Source organism: Octopus sinensis, linkage group LG26 (assembly GCF_006345805.1).
Source record: "Octopus sinensis linkage group LG26, ASM634580v1, whole genome shotgun sequence".
NCBI lineage: Eukaryota > Metazoa > Mollusca > Cephalopoda > Octopoda > Octopodidae > Octopus > Octopus sinensis.
In genome coordinates this window covers 8,342,710-8,360,833 of record NC_043022.1, presented here as the reverse complement: position 1 = coordinate 8,360,833, position 18,124 = coordinate 8,342,710, and the positions used below count along the sequence as shown (strand labels likewise).

The 18,124-nt window shown below is 39.0% G+C and overlaps 1 protein-coding gene and 1 long non-coding RNA gene across 6 annotated transcripts in view; both read right to left on the bottom strand.

The window, feature by feature from the left end:
• The window catches only part of LOC115224851 (transcription factor mef2A-like), a 784,816-nt gene extending 769,831 nt beyond the window's left edge, over positions 1-14,985 (bottom strand). For 4 of the 5 annotated variants that reach the window (XM_029795797.2, XM_029795798.2, XM_029795799.2 and 1 more), the window contains exon 1: positions 13,340-14,985. In XM_029795797.2, the coding sequence (XP_029651657.1) occupies positions 13,340-14,107 (768 nt within the window). In that variant the 5' untranslated portion in view covers positions 14,108-14,985. The remainder of the gene's footprint in view (positions 1-13,339) is intronic. The other variant, XM_036513763.1, reaches the window with a different exon arrangement.
• Positions 14,986-15,065: 80 nt separating this feature from the next.
• LOC118768038 overlaps positions 15,066-18,124 on the bottom strand; it is a 60,823-nt gene continuing 57,764 nt past the window's right edge. Inside the window, exon 2 of the long non-coding RNA XR_005003960.1 lies at positions 15,066-16,998. This is a non-coding gene — a long non-coding RNA (uncharacterized LOC118768038). The remainder of the gene's footprint in view (positions 16,999-18,124) is intronic.

Sequence of the window (18,124 nt, the reverse complement as noted above, 5' to 3'; positions counted from 1 at the left end):
TATATATTCATATATACAGGCATATATACATAGATATATATGCATACACAGGGGAGAATTCACAAAAAAAAAGAAGACGAAGACCGGTGGTGTAGAAACAGATGTATTAGTATAACGCTCGGGAAGTGAAAAGGTCTTTAACGTTTCGAGCCTACGCACTTCCACAGAAAGAAACAAAGAGAGAAAATAAAGAATGTGTAATGGCTACACATACATATATATACATACATATATACACACACACACATTTATATATAGAGAGAGGCAGAGATGTACAGCATACATATAAGCATGTATATATATATACGAGCAAAACGCCCCCCGTCCAATGGACGTGCTGAGTTGTCAAACATTTATACCAAATTTTCTCAAAACAACTTGTCCAACTGTCCCATAGGCCTCCCCTTTGAGAAACACTGATTTAACCTAAATTTGAGACACCAGCAAAAGAAGAAATAAAGATAGACTTTTTTTCTATTCCAAAGAAAAACGATTTTATTCACACAAATATGCAACCGAAGAGTTTAAAGTACCAGTAATGATAAGGCTGCTGACTGGGAGAACACAAACATGGTTTAAACAGTAAGCTTGGCAGGAAAGAAACGTGCCTTTAAGTAGTACAAAAACATAAAAAATGGAAGGTGCAGTTATGTACAGCAATATGTGGCATTAATTCAAGCCAGCCGGCTTTTTTGCGCAAACTGCACGTGCATTTTTCTCGCGTACGCGTAGATCGATCGCAACAGCTGATGTACTTGCGCTTACAAATGCACGTTCCCACGGCTTTATCGATCGCATTCTCACCTGGAATCGATTGTTGTACTTTTTTCAAGACTTATACACGCCCTGATACTGTCGGTATCTACATATCAAATTTCAGTCTAATCGGATGGAGGATGCCCGAGATCCTAGAAGACACACACACAGACAGACAGAACGTATTTTATATAATATATAAATATATATAATATATAAATATATATAAATATATATATATATCGTCCTTTGCTTTTCCCTTGGATAATATTGGTGGCGTGGAGAGGGGAGGCCGGTATGCATGGGTAACGGCTGGTATTTCATAAAAAACAACCTTGCCCGGACTTGTGCCTGGGAGGGTAACTTTCTAGGTTCAATCCCATGGTCAGTGTCGTGACCGAAGGGGGTCTCATATATGTATGTATATATATATATACATATGTGTGTGTGTGTGTGGAAGCGCAATGGCCCACACATTATATATACATACATACATACATACATACATATACACATGTTTTGAGATCTATTTTTCTATTTGCATTATCAAACCTTTGTGTGTGTGTGTGTGTGCGTGCGTACCACGAGCATAATATATCGCGTGAAAGTTGTCATGTACGAGTCGGAACTTCACTTAAATGCAAAAGTTTCGACTCAAAAAAAGACAAAAATAATGAAAAATACCAAATTAATTCTCTCCTATTTACTCACATCAAGGGCAAACTTGACAACATGGCATTAAAAATGAGCTGTAATGTAGAAAATGGGGCCGTATTATACTCGAAATTGCAATGTGCTTGAGTAAATACAAAATCATTTGTGTTAGCAAGGAGCAAGCCATGACTAAAAATACCTCTGATTAAAGGACGCAGTCATGACGAACCAGCCCATCTTCGTTTTGTAGTGCTTTTTACTTTTAATTTTCAAGCATGGCCGCATAGTAACGAAATTTGCTTTGCAATCACGTGGACCATATTCACTGAGACAAGTTGAGAAAAGTATCAAACTATATTCATTCATACACACATTACATACATACAAAGTTCCAAGAAACATCTCATTGATGCTCAGAGATATATCATCAGCGATGTTTCTAGGGACTCAACAGGGTTTCAGGTCTTCCCACATAGACATTTCTCGCCTAGTTGACCCAACCGGGGTTGATTAAGTAGCAGCTGATATGCACTCTTTATCCAAAAACCATCTAGCGGCCTTCTCTGCAACTACAGTAATGGTCCTCATCTTAGTTGCACCAGTAGCTCCAAGCCCAGTCAGAGCTTTCCAGAAGGAAAGCCCACAAAAACCTTCGCAACTCATTTCTGTTGCCTATCAACGTGCATTTTAACCTTTGTTCCTGCATTACTCTACCAACTCCTGATATTTGGTAAGCTTCCTCTCATGAACCTCCACCGTGTGTTCTTCCCAAGGTAAGAACGCACACACAGATTTTACTCGCTTATAACTAGCACCATTTCATACGTGGTTTTAACTATAAAAAAACTGGGGTGCAACATATACACGTGTAGATCCGATATATATATATATATATATATATATGGCCTAGTGGTTAGGGCAGCGGACTCGCGGTCGCAGGATCGCGGTTTCGATTCTCAGACCGGGCGTTGTGTGTGTTTATTGAGCGAAAACACCTAAAAGCTCTACGAGGCTCCGGCAGGGGGTGGTGATCCCTGCTGTACTCTTTCACCACAATGGCGGTGCCCCAGCATGGCCACAGCTCAAGAGCTGAAACTGGAAAAACAAAAACAAAACAAATATCATATATATGGGACCGTGTGTTTCAATGCGTTCGATACATTAACGTCATTTGAAGGAAGACCAAAGTTGATGAAATTCAACTTTTAACTTAGCCAATCAGTAAAATATAGAAGTAGAGTCGCCATAATCAACTAAAAATAATTGAAAGCGGTGCCCCACCGTAGCCGTAACCTAATGATGGAACACATCTTAAAGAATAAAAACCACGTCACTCACACGCAAGTTTGACTCAGAACCGCGTTCACTAATTGCGTTAGGTACCTATGTAGTCGGGAGCAGACAGGCAACCCTCTCTCTCTCCCTCTTTCTCCACCCCCTTTTGAACCGGCAGAACAATAAGGATTTAACACCTACACTTTTGAATACCAACCCGTCTGAGACCGCCTCTGGTTCCATGATACAAAATTCCTACCTTTAAGCTATCTGAACTAAAAGGTTCCATTAAAATCGTATGTAAATTTAAGTTCCAAACATCAGCTTAATGATAACGTTGTTTTACAAAATTCTTCATTATTTTCGAAATAAACTGAAACAGCGTGGTGCTTATTCAAGTTGAGTAGACTGGAGCAACGTGAAATGATGTATACAGCTGGGGGGAAAAAAAAGAAGAAAAACACACAAAGCGTCGCTCGGTCCAGGAATCGAACCTCAGACCATATGATCGTGAGCCCAATACAGTTAATGCCTTTATGAGATGGGAAAAAATGGAAGTTAAAAAAACATACTTGTACAACGCTGACAATGTCCTTTTCTAAATTAAAATTGTACGTATGGAGAGATTTTGATGGAGAGATTTTGCTGTTATTTCTAGCCTATCTTTCGACTACATAAGAGCTCCACTGTTCATATTGACTAGCAACAGAATAACATCAGTAAAAGTTTATAACACATCGCTTCACCCATCTAATATGCTAGCGAATTTAAACTCTACACGTGTGCACACGTCTGCACGCTTTAATGCACACGGTTTACGTGGACGTTTACATACAATAATACACAGACAGCCCGCTGCTATACATGTGCACACAGACATATACGCACACACAGACATACATCTGCACACAGAAAACCCTCCACAGACACGAATCGAAGATTGTTGCTGCTGTTCGTTTTGTTATTGCTCAGGGGTTTTGGGTTTGTTTTTTGTTTTTTGTTGTTGTTTTTTGTTTTTTTATAATGTTCAAACCAACCTATGAGTAAACGCGTTCTGGGTTCGAAAACCCAATTCTCTTAACAGGCTGTATCTTTCTATTTTTCACTTCTTTCAGTCATTGGACTGCAACCATGCTGGAGTACCACCTTAGGGGTTTAGATGAACAAATCGACCCCATTGCTGATTGTCTTATAGTCTAGTATTTATTCTAATGCACTCTTTTGGTGAACACACGGGGACATAAACAAAGCAACGCCGATTATCAAGCGGTGGGAGGGGGGGTAAACACAGACATGGATATATATATATATATATACGCACGCGATGGGCTTCTTTCAGTTTCCATCAACCAAATCCACTCACAAGGAGTTATTCAGCCCAAGGTTATACTAGAAGACACTTACTCAAGGAGTCTGGTAGTGTGACTGAACCTGAAACCATGTGGTTGAGAAGCAAACATCTTACCACGCAGTCACACCTGCGCTTATACTTAGGACAACTACATTATAAAATGTGTTTTATCTTGTGTAAAGTAGTAGATCGCAATTTGAAAGAGATTTGGCTGCTATTTCTAGAACGTCGAGCGACTACACCAATGAAGGTATCCATAAACGGTCACTCGACCTACTAGAAATAGTAGCTAAATCTGTTTCAAATCGTACCTTCTCGTATTACTATGTGTTTCTTACGCATATGAGAGAGTCGGCACGGCCATAGATAGACCGCTTTATATGTATATATATATATTATATAATATATATATATATATATATATATATATATATATTTGATTATATAGCTTCATTTGACAAAGAGGGGTTTCTGAGACTGGTGTGGAGAGGAGAAGGTGGGTCGAGAGCTGAAGTTTCCCACCAAACTCGGAGGTTTGAAACCTGAATGCTTGCATTCAAAGAGAATGAATGGTGGGTTGCGAATTCTTGTCTACGAAAAGGTGGTATTGGTGCTAAACGGGGCCGACGGATAAACTAATGTTTACTAAACAAGGCATGGGCAACCTTTTTCGAGAATCGGGCCGCTCGAAATGTGACTCATCTTCAGGGGGCCGCACTACTAAAAAATTTTGAAATAATTTTTCGTTAGTGTTCCATTCTGAATGAAAGTCCCGCGGATCGCAGTTTGCCCATGAGAAAATTAAACAGTTATTTTCATCATCACCATCATCATAGTCTACTCCAGCAACGATGACCCTGGTAGTGATGAGGAACCAAGCAACAACTACTATCACTACCACTAATATTACTATTATTACTACTTGCAAAAAAGTAGTGGCGGGGATAAAACCTGGCGACGAATTAAGTCTGCTGCACATCATCATTATCATCACCATCATAGTTGGTGGTGGTGGTGGTGGTGGTGGTAGGGAAATTAAGCAACTGCTACAACTACTAGTACTTGCAAGAAAGTAGTGGGGAGGGGTTCTGCTAAAAGGAGGTGGTGGTGATAAACAGGGCGACGACGAATTAAGACCTCCACACATCATCGTCGTCATCATCATCATCATGGGTAAGCTCAAAGTTGACCAAGCAACTACTACTGATAGACAGACAGACAAGCAGACAGACGACGTAAAGAAAACTATATATATATAATAAAAGAATCAGCGATAGGAATGATATTCCTGCAGAAGTGCCAATGCTAAGAAGCGTTGTGTTGCTAACCGGCGCTGCTTGGTGTTTTTTTGAAGTACATACTTCGTGTCTTGGTATATAAATACATACATTCACTCACATTTCAAACCTGAAACTATACATATATATATATATACATATATATATGTGTGTGTGTGTGTGTGTGTGTGTGTGTGTGTGAGGGCGAGAAAAATACTTTGCCGTCCTCGCCATCATCATCACCAACACATGGAGACGCGATATTGAGAAACACGTTTCAATGTGGTCATTCGTCTTCCTAGAAATAGCAACCAATAACTCTCAAATTCCACACCCCACCTACTGCCTCAAAAAGACGAGACAAGGACAAAGTCGTCTCGACGTAGTTCATTCGGCCTCTTAGAAATAACACCCAAATTTCAAATTCCACGTCCTTCCGCCTCAAAAAGACGAGACAAGGACAAAGTCTTCTCGACGTGGTTTACAGGTCCTCCTAGAAATAGCAGCCAAATTTCTCTAAAATTACACAATTTCCCGCCTTAGAAAAATAAAATAAAATACAAAGAGGACTATTCACGGAATGGTCACAGTTGGAATACCTTTGAGTATAGGTCTGCTCGATCAGGTTTTGAGCTTGAGATAAGCAACAAAGTCTACTGTTTTCTCAATCATAATGGTCACCACCACCAGAACCACTACCTACACTCAGACGAACTAACCGAGAGAGAGAGAGAGAGAGAGAGAGAGAGAGAGAGAAGGAGAGAGAGATACTGTATAAGGTCATTTGATTTGCGAAAAATAACAACCAAATTACTCTCAAACCACACACACCCTGCTCTCTTCAAAATAATAAAAAAAAACAAAAAACAGACTGGATAATGTAGGCTCAGACACACTACTATATCTGAAAATAAAAATGGTCTGCTTTGCTTGATCAGGGTTGACCCGAGTGCTAAACGACATTTAAACCCCGCCAAACACACAAGCACACACTTCGCTCCCGATGATGCAGCAGAACATAATGAAGGCCTGAAGTTTTTAATGGTACACATTTTTCTCGAACCCGAAAGGATGAAAGGCAAAGTTAATCCCGACAGAATTTGAACTCAAAACCTAAAGAGCATCTGGGTTTCATATAAATCTACTGTTTCTTCCCTTTTTCAAGACGTAAGATCAGTGGTTCTCAACTGGGCGTCCATATGGCCTTTGGCGGTCTACAGAAGATTTTGTAAAAATTTATGTGCAATGAATTGGCTATGCTTCTACAATACACAAAACATTTTAACAATTTTTTAATACAATTCCTAACAATATTTAATTATAAAAATATACTTGGATTTCTCAAACATCGAATTGCTATGAGGGTCCACTCGAGTAAAATAGGAATCAAAGGGGTCTATAAGCAACAAAAAAAATTAAATAGCTGAGAACCATTGTGTTAGAGAGTGATTTGAGGAAAATATTTTGCCTGTCATTTCGAACGACTGCTAGAAATAACAGCCACGTAAAAAGACTCATTCATTGATTGGCTCGTTAAGTTTTTGTCTGTGTGTATGTCCGTGCGTGTATGTGTAAGTATTTGTGAGTTTGTGTGTGGAGGGTTTGCACAAAATTGATTCCGACCTCATCAATAAGGTCAGACATACACAGTCTGAACGTTTAGCAACATTACTACACCAAACCACACCACACCATTATGAGCCAATGAGCGACTATCTATAATAACATTGATTTGCTAGAAATAGTAATCTAAGTCTCCTCATATCACACCCTAAATCTGCTTTGGTTTCTTTAATTATTATTTTTTCTTTGCATTTATGTTTTACTTGTTTCAGTCATTGGATTTCAGCCATGCTGGGGCACCGTCTTGGTGGGTTTTGGTCGAATAAATCGAGCCCGGTACTTATGTTTTTAAAGGCTGATTCTTAATTATAGCTGTCACTTTTGCCAAAACGGTTTGTTACGAAAGACGTAAACAAACCAACGCTGATTGTTAAGCGGTGAAGGGAAGACAAACATAAACGCACATTACACACACACACACACACATGACGGGCTTACATGAATTTCCGTCTATCAAATCCACTCACTATATCTCTACGCCTTCTCAGTATATCTTCTATTACAGCCCGGGGCAATAGTAGAAGACATTGCCCAAGGTCCCATACAGTGGGACTGAACCCAGAACCATGTAGTTGAGAAGTAAACTTCTTGACTTTCGCAAGCCCTCCGAGAGGATCATGAGCAGAGCACATACATACGAGGTGCTGAAAAGTTCCTGGCTTTGGTTAAAAGAAAATAAAAGATCAGTTAATTATGATTTTATTCAACATATTCCCCCCTCAAATTCACTCACTTATTGCAGCGATCCTTCAGTTTTTCTAAGCCCTGTTAAAAAAACTCGGATGGATGGGCCTCCAGCCAGGCCTTTCACGACACCCTTAAAGCTAGGAACTTTTCAGCAACCCATCGTAGTCAGTTGATATGCTAGAAATAGTAATCAAATCACCCTGTTTTTTGTTTTATTTTAAAATTACAAATAGACATTGGATGATATAGTTCTTATTATATACTGTCCAAATTAAAAAAAAAAAAAGGCGATGGCCACGGGTAGAATGTCTTGGCCTTTAAATCTGTTCAATGAGGAGTAACCAAAGATTAAGTACCATAAAAGCAGCTAATAAAATACACCAGACTACACCACCATTGCTTGGGGAACATCTGTGCAGTAACATAAAGCGCTAGAAATCATAGCTAAATTTTCAAATTTAAAACCTTGTCATATTAACAACGTGAGGGCACATTCAACAATGTTAAGTACACGAAACACATTAAGTCGCGATGGTCATGTCTTGGATTATTTTTCTAGACCAGGGTACACATGGGCTCAATAACAAAAACACGGTATCCCAGTTGGTCCTTCCTCATATACTTTGGTGTTTATATCAGCCCTCATATATATATATATATATATATTATATATATATATATATATATATATATATTATATATATATATATATATATGCTTGCTCCCCAACCACGTGGACTTGGGTTCAGTACCACTGTGGAACCTAGGGCAAGTGTTTCTATAACAGCCCCGGGTCGACCTGGTAGATGGAAATTGAAAGAAACTCGTCGTGTAAAAACATACATACATACATACATACGTGTGCATGTGTGTATTGTTTGTCCCACACCACCGCTTGACAACCGGTATTGTTTTGTTTACGTCCCCTAACTTAGCGATTTTACAGAGGAGGCCGCTAAAAGTCCTGGGGTCTATTTGTCTGACTGAACATTTCAAGGTTATTCCCCAGTATAGGGTACCGCCTTAAAGTGTTTAGTATTATTTACGAATATATATACGTACATGCATACATACATACATACACAGACAGGCAGGCAGGCAGACAGTCAGACAGACAGGTAGATAGATAGATAGATAGATAGATAGATAGATAGATAGATAGATAGATATCTCGGTGACTACAGTATTCAATTTAGAGATTTGGCTGCTATTTCTAACTTGACTTCACTAAATATTATACATCTTTTAGTTTTCATTTGTTTCAGTCATTGGACTGCGGCCATGCTGGGTCGCCGAACTGAAGGATTTTCGTCGAACAAACCGATCCCAGCACTTTTCGCCGAATCGCTAAGTTATGAGAACGTAAACAAACGAACATCAAGTGTTAAACGGGAAGAGGAAAAACATAGACACACACACGACGAGATTCCACATAGCTTCTGTCCACCAAATTCACTCACAAGCTTTTGGTCACCCCAGGTCTCTAACAGAAGGCACTTGTCCAAGGTGCCGCGCAGGGGGACTGAACCCAAAAGCACGTGGTGGCAAAGCGAGCTTTTTAACCACACAGCTAGAATAAAAAAGATGGTAGTGAGGAGTTTGAGACGGTGAAGACGAGGGTGTGGTAGGAGCAGAATAAAATTGTCCAGGTAATCGAAACACACACACACATGTAAACTGGAGTTTATTGTTGCTGTTGATTAGCCCTTATTAAAACACCTATAGGTAAAGGTGTTTTACCTATAAACAACCCTCATTTTGGAGGTGTTTTCTGGTATTGTGCACTCCAGACAACACTGAGCAATGTGTGTCTCCTTTTACGATGACAGAATTGTAAATTGCGGGGAATTTGGCCGCTATTTCTAACAGGTCGAGTGATCATGTGGAAAGAGAGGACGGAATCCGGGTCTGGATTGGATTTAGGCTTGGTGCTGCCCAAATCATGATAAAATACTTTATCAGAAGTTGTCACAAAAATTGGAAACGGATAGATGACTTTCAATAATTTTGAGGTCGAAATCTGGATGTGAGACTAAATCTTTAGCTTGTGCTAAAATCCGGCTCTTGGAGGGAGTACCTCATTTGATTCACACACACACACACACAAGCTGAGGCACTGCCTTGAAGGGTTTAGTCGAACAAATTGACCACAATTCTATTTTCTTGAGTCTGGTACTTATTCTATAAGTTGTAAACAAACCAACACCGGTTGTCGAGCGGTAGCGGGAGACAAACACATGTATACACACGCGCGCCCACGCGATGGGTTTCTTTCAGTTTCCGTCTATTAAATCACAAGATTTTGGATGGTTCGGTCACGAAAGTTGTAACGTTTAAACATAATCGGGGAGATGTGTTGAAGAAGGGGTAACCATCTTCAGGTAGGCGCTATGTATGTTGCAGTGTCGGGCCAAAGATGTGAATGGGCCCGTGAATACCCTAGAGAAGAGGAGGCGGCCATATGAAAATATTTTAATGGAGGATGGGGCCTCGATTCTTTGGTACAGCACATATGATATAGCTCTGATCGAAAGGATTAGGTAACGAAATACTCGGGGTCATGACAGTGGGGAAACGTAGAGAAAGAAAATCATGTAGAAGTAAAGGTTTTTTATTAGTGATCTGTAAAACATATGGCATATCGACACAACTGCGCCCTACCGACTTCGTTTCTTCATAAATTTCAGAAAAACTGATATTTTTTATGAAACTTTCTACAGATATATATATACACACCTACATAGCTGTGTGTGTGTGTTTTCCCAACCAGTGTTACTTTGTTTACGTCCTCGTAACCTGGGGCTCGGCAAAAGCCACTAATAGATTAAGTACCAAGCTTTAAAAAAACATCGGGGCCGAATTGTTCGACTAAATTCTTCGAGGTGACCAAAACAAGTAAAAGTTAACTGCTATAAATTAAATATGTTTTATGCGGTGTAGATTATGATTACATCGGAATTTGTGGCGAAAACTTTTTCGTAGGTGGACGAGATATATTTCTAACAATTCACACACCTCGGCTTTTGTTTCTTACCCCATACGTTTTAATGATATAGATGACAGTTATGATGAAACAAAATTACTTTGAAGACCTATATCACCCTATCTTTGGTGAAATTTGTTAAACGAATATTGTTTTTTTCTTTTAAAAAAATTAAGCTTTACAGGGCTATAGCGTACCAAACAGCCCCACCAACAAATTCACCTCTGACAAACAAATTTTTTTCTTAAGTTTTTTTCTTATTTAAAAAAAATATTCATTCAACAAATCCCAGAGGGTGAAATAACCCTATATATATACATACATACACACACACACACACACACACACACACACACACACACACACACACATATATATATATATATATATATATAGTTGTAATCTATATCATCATAACGTGAAAGTAACGAAGAAACAAGATCGACAAGCGTTAAATATTGCCCCCACAACACATTCTGACATAATTGCAAAGTACACCAACATCTAAAACGTATGTGTAGAATATTCATAAAAGAAATCTGTTTTAGTTCTTTTTCAGAAAATTATAAGGAAATAAAGTCGGGTGGAGGCACACTTATGTAGTTATACTCATGATTATATAATATAAACAGCTGTAAAAGATAAAAAAAAAGGAAATAGAGTTGTGGTCAATAGCACGGTTTTGTGGATTAACTTTCATAGCAACGTGGATGTAAACAAGCCTTAACGACCTGTTGGTAATGTCTACAGAAACAACAACAAAAAATGTAAACAGAAAAGAAAACACGACTATTACATGAATGAACTTAATGTCACCAACCGAGTATGTAGGTCAGAGAACGAACACAGCTGACTGAGGGCACATGTCCTTTGACACTAAGGGCATTCTAATAAATGTAGGGCAGGGGCTCCTTGATTACTGGCAGCCCTGAAGTGGATCGTTTCAGATTTTTTTGCTTTTGGACACCATAACAACAATAATTGTTTCTAATTTATAGCAGAAGCCTAGCGATTTTCTTTCTTTCTTTCTTCTTCTTTTTGGTGGGAGTCCAGGGCTCAACTGCCATTCATTTTATCTACTCACGAACGGATGAATAGCTAAGTCAATCTCAGCAGTATTTGAACTCAGAGCGTTAAGAACTGGAAAAACAACAACAATAATAATTTATTTTATGTGCCACCAGAGTGAAAGATGAGGGGGACAATGCAAAAACGATTTACTATTTGTGTGGGGGATGATGTGAGAAAGAAAAGGATAGGCGAGGCTCCAGCATGGCCATAGTTTAATAACTGAAACAACTAAAAAAAAAGATAACAATACAAAATATGTGAACACATCTGTTATGCACGTCTCCTGATAAAGAACCTCCAACTAGGACCATTCAAGATACCCCCACAGAAGCAGGATAGCCCTGACCGCCAAAGACACGAACCCTCGTCCAACTGTTGTTTCCATCTACAGGCATATTGTTAGAGTAGGCCTATTAACCCTAACTATTTTTGCTACAGTCACCCACCTTTTGACAAATTCCCTGGGTGAGAGCATTTCTTTCTCCACCCACACTTTCCTTTCCAAGTGGAACTTTAAAAAGGTCAATACGATCTTGACCGAAGACGAAGAGAAGGATTAAGTCGAATACATCGATCCCAGTGAGTAACTGATACTTATTTAATCGACCCCAAAAGGATGAAAGGCAAAGTCGACCCAGGTGGAATTTGAACTCAAGACGTAAAGAGCCGGAAGAAAAGCCGCAAAGCATTTTGTCAGACGGGCTAACGATTCTGCCACCTCACCGCCCCAAATAATTGCTAAAACTTTTGACACAAGGCCAGTAGTTTTCAGGAGAGTGGATTACTCAATGTCATTGACCTCAATACTTGACTGGTATTTTATTCTATTAACCTCCGAAAGCTATCCTTCGAGTAATAGCAATAGCAGTAGATTGCAAAGTAACGAATACACACGATCCTACTTAGAAACAAAACAACTGGACTTGGCTGGCTACTTTCACTTTCGGTCAGCGCCGCTTGCTAAACAAGTAAAGTTTTACTTCATGGTTAATAACAGAGTGAACAGCTGAAACGGGGTGCGGTAGTAACGGGTAGCTACATGCATATATGAACACGCGGGTGGGTAGGTAGACAGACAGACAGGTAGATAGATAGATAGATAGATAGGTAGACAGACAGACAGACAGACAGACAGACAGACAGACAGATAGATAGATAGATAGATAGATAGATAGATAGATAGATAGATAGATAGATAGATAGATAGATAGATAGATAGATAGATATGTAAGCCATATAAAATTTTAAATAATTTGATGAGTAAAGTTGTAAACACGCGCGCGAACACACATACGCACAACACAGACAGTTCGGTAAATATGAATGTAATCAAATTTACGTAGATTGGTAATTTTAAAAGAATATGTCAACACAAACTAAATGTTATTAACAGTGACTTCGAAGTTTCGCCGACACATGTATATGCTTAGAGCCTGGGATGTCAATAACTCCACAGAACGTAGATAGATAGATAGATAGATAGATAGATAGATAGATAGATAGATAGATAGATAGATAGATAGATAGATAGATAGATAAAGTCTGGATGCATAAGATAATACAAATAAACATGTTGATAAACAGTCAAATAGTAAGATAAACAGATATATAATAACATTTATATATGTATAAGATATATATATACGCAAAACAATAACTTACCTTCCATCCGTTCCCAGCATCCCGGTAATAAGGGAAGTTATCACATATCCATTGATAAATCTCACTCAAAGTCATTTTTTTCCTCGGGGAGCTGTTTATTGCAAATGTTATCAAACTGGCATAACTATAGGGCGGTTTGCCGTCTCTGGCAGCGTGGGGGTGATGGTGTTGTTGTTGTGGTGGTGGTGGTGGTAGTGGTGGTGGCTGATGGTGTTGTTGTTGTAGGTGGTGGTGTTGTGCTTGTTGTTGCTGATGGTGGGGGAGGTGTGGGTTGTTGTTGTGGTGGTGGTTGCTAGAGTTGTTGTGTTGTTGCTGGTTGTTGTTGTTGTTAGTGTGGTTGTTGTGGTGATTGTTGTTGCTGTTGTGATGGTGGTTGCCGTTGTTAATGCTATGAGGATGTGGCGGTTGCGAGAGCGGCGGACATCCACCGCCGGCGCCACCGCCACCGTCCGTGGTGCCGCCGCCGCCACCGCCGCCTCCTCCACCACCACCGCCGCCGCCCGGCGTGTTGTTATTTAGGTGAGGAGGTGGTGGCGGTGGTGGAGGGTTGTGGTGGGTGTGATGGTGTTGATAAGCCGACACGGCCGACTTTTGAAGCCCCATCTGGCTATCCACAGTCCTCATAAGGGCCCCACCGTTGTTAGTAATGCAACCGGCGCCAGCATTTCCGGCGGTTGCACCCCCGACTCCTGTTCCCGTCATGGCCCCTCCCACACTAAGACGCGGTAGCCAGTCCATCGCGGTCAGACTACTCTCCAGGTCCGCCATCTTGAACACCAATACCGCTACTCTTTCTACTGCTTCTTCGCTACTCTACTACTCGCTGCTGCTGTTGTTGTGGTTGTTGAAACCGGTGTTTAAGAATACTACTGCAATTCCACTGCTTTCACTGCCGCTGCTGCTGCTGCTCATGCAGCTACACAGCAGTTTCTACTGCCGTCGCTAGCTGCTCTGATACTGTCGTCTCCCAAACCGGCAGTCGCTCTGCTATTTTTCTTCGATGGTGATGATGATACCACTGCAGGTGTTGCTGTGGCGGCTGACTTTGTCGCTTCTACTGCTGCTGCTGTTACTATTATTACTGCTGCTGCTCTTTCAAATGTTTCTGTTGCTACCGCTGTCGTTACTGCAGAAGATGCCACCGCTATTGCTGATAACGATAGTGCTGCTCCCGATGCTGCTGTTGCTGCTGTTTGTCTGAATGAAATTTCAACTGCTGCTGCTGCTGTCTTTCTCGTTGTTGTTGTTGTTATTATTATTATTATTATTATTCCGGTTGTTATCGTTGTTGCTGTTGTTGTTGTTTTCAATGCTTTCGTTGTTATTTTCGCTGTCGATTTCCTTCGTCTTCTGCAGCTTGCGTCGGTGATACTTTTACTAATTTCGCTGTCTTCGTCTAACTTTCTAATGGCAGTAGTAGTAGTAGTTGCAGAAATTACTGTTATTATTAATATTACTATTATTACTATGTTTACTGGTGTTTTCACAATGACAAGTGCAAGACTTGCAAACGGCGTGACTGGAGAGTTGTGCTGTACGAAATGTGGATATTTCCCAAGCATGTTTGGATGCTGCAGCATGGAGAGGGGCGGGAAAGTTAAACATTAAAAACGACATAAGAGACAAAAACAGGGAACCTTAAAAGTATATGTGTGTGTATATATATATATATATATATACATATATATATATATATATATAAGTTTGTTTCGAAGGTATGTTATCCTTGTTGTTGGTGGTGATGTATGTGTGCTTTTTTTTTTTTTTTTTTGTTTACTATCACCGATTCTATTAAGTTGCCTAATTTCTGTTCTGTGTATGTGTGTGTCGGAAGTGTATTTGTCAGGCAAAGTGATATGATCTGAAAACCGCAATGTAGTGGAATCGCGTCAGTGACCAGGTTGTAGTAGGTGTGACGAAAATTTTAACACTAAATAATGTTTAAACGAAGTCATGATTTTTTTTTTTTGAATGGTTTAATATGTGCCTGTCGAGCTGTAATTATTTGTGCGTATGTATGTGTCTATAAAGCTTCTTTTTTTTTTTTAAACTGTTTGATAATTAATGGAAAAGAAATTCATACGCGTTTCCTTAATGTCCGTTATGACTGTTTTTGTTTGTTTTTTTAAATGTTAACAAAGCTTAAAAAGCCTCATCCTTGTTTGATAAGCAGAAAGGAAAAAAATGATTTGGATGCTGGCACGTTCATGCTTTCCCAGCAAGAGGTGATTGCTCAATTAGCAGGGCGGCGTAACGTGAGGGGAAACCGAAATGAAGAAATCATGTTTACGAGTCGCATCGCATCACATCAGCGACTCGGTTTACCGATAGCTCAATTACATATACGCCTCTCTTACTGAACGGTGAAACGAGAGAGAGTAAGAGAGAGAGAGAGAGACGGGAGGAGAGACATAGAGAGGGGCATCTCCCCCCACACCTCTACGCAGTAGTTCAGATCAGATTTCGGCTAACTAGATACGGGCGCTATATATTTTTAAGGGAGAGTAAGGGAAGAGAAGAATTTGAGATTACGTAACTTGTATACGTTTTTTTTTTAACTAAGGGAATATCACCAGAAGAGGTAATGCAGTATAAAAAATCACAATAAAAAGTGTAGTTAACAACTTAGGGAAAAGTCCACGCCACCGACACGTGGCTTGCTTGAGACACTAATTTACTAAATTCACCTAATTTCTTACACAACTTACGGTCACCTCCCCGCTTACTGTAAATGTTTTAACTTATTTTCCTTCCAGATGCCACTTATTTCGTTTCACTAGATATACACAGCCAAATTTGTTTTTGTTTTTTTTTTATTTATGTTTTCTCAAATAAATAAAGATGGGATGTCGTGAACTGTATGCTTTTCTCAAGAGCATTAATTAAACAGCCACTACAGTTTTCGAACGAGAACCGGGTTCCATCAGAGTTTTTTCTCTGCTCATTAGGAAGAAGCTCACCTATCACTTCAAAAATGGTATTTAAAGGGGAAAAAGAAAGAAAGAAAGAAAGAAAGAAAATAAAGATATTCAAAAAGAAGGAGAGGAAAAGGGGGGCGGCAGTGAAACGTTTGCTAATAGTTTATATATATACTTATATAGGTGTTTCACATTCTTGTGTGTGTTTGTATATCACTAAACCTATTTATACTTATATGTACCACCAAGTCTATGTGTGTGTGTGACTAAACCTTAATGTGTGTGTGTATATAACGTAAACCTATTTATGTATCACCAAACATATATATATAATGTGTGTGTGTAGTTATATTTTCTTCCTCTTTTCTTTTTTAAATATTATTCCGGTTGTTATTGTAACCATTGTTAGTTTTGGTGTTATTTTACGATTAGTATCGATTGTTTTTCTTTGGGTTGCTTTTTTGTTGCTCTAGTTTGTTTAGTAAGGGAGTATGTTGGTATGTATATCTCTGGGGTTCAGGTTCTTAAAAAATTTTCTCTTAACTGTATTTAATAATTCTTTATAGACTTTTTTTAATAATTGTTATTACAAAATGTAACAATAATGACCGTTTAATTTTTGTAAGAAAATTATTCTTAATTAAATAAACAAGATGTGGTTGTTTGAAAATCCATTAAAAATTTGTTTTGGGGGATTACTTTTTATCAGCAATCTTGATCCTGGTGGAAGAGGTACAGCACCTGCAAAAAAATAATAACGATAATAACAATAATTCTTCCTGTATTAGCCACAACGGCTCACAGAAATACAGAAAATATAATAAACGTTAAAGAACATCTAGTTTACAATACATGTTGAAATGGACAATGATAAAGAGAAAGGGAGGGGTGAAGACATAACGATAGATGCATTGTTTTCGCCCCCTTTTTTATGTTGTTTCAGTCATTGGGCTACAAACCATGCTAGGATTCACCTTGAAGGATTTAGACGGAAAAAAGAAAAAGGAAGAACAACAACCCCAGTACTTAAACTTTTTTTTAAAGTCTGGTCCTTATTGTAGCGATTTTTTTTTTTTTTTGCCGAACCTCTAATTTATTGGGACGTAAACAAAACCTACAACCGTCAAGCGGTGATGGGGGACACGCAATTAGTTTCCATATATTTTCCGTCAACCAAATTCACTCACAAGATATTGGTCGACCCGGGGGCTATAGTAGAAGACACTTGCCCCGAAACCATGTGGTCGTACAGCTAGTTTCTTAACCACATAACCATGCCCGAGCCTATTAAAAATTTGATAAAATATAACAAAAGGTAGGTAGAAAATACAATAATTAAAATATGATAATAGTACATAAAAATCATTTATAGTTATCCACCCAAACAAGACTAAAATTCACTTGTTAGGTCGAGTCTGAGCACCCACCAGACATTGTACAGCATCTCCGAAAGCCTTTATCATTGATGAAAACTTCAGAAACTTTCAAAAAACACCTTTTTTTCCTGTAAAGGCAAAACTTTCCATGTTTACAACAGGGAAGAACTTTGGCAGTCTAGGCTTGATATTATTTTGTTTAGCAATGGCAGAAATGTTATTTTCATTGTTGCTTGGGGAAGCGTTGCCTCTATTGTTCGACACCATTACCAACGAAATGGAACAAATGTCCAAAACAATTTTTTTTCTTTCTGGTAAATACATTAAAAAAAAAACACTTGCCTTGTAAAAGACTTCCTATATGACAAAACTATTAATGAAACCAAATTTGTAACAAAAATCTTAGATACATTTCTACTCCAAATATCGAGAGCGAAAAGAAAACAAACATAATAATGTTGGTACAAAGCTAACAATTTTAGGGGAGCGTT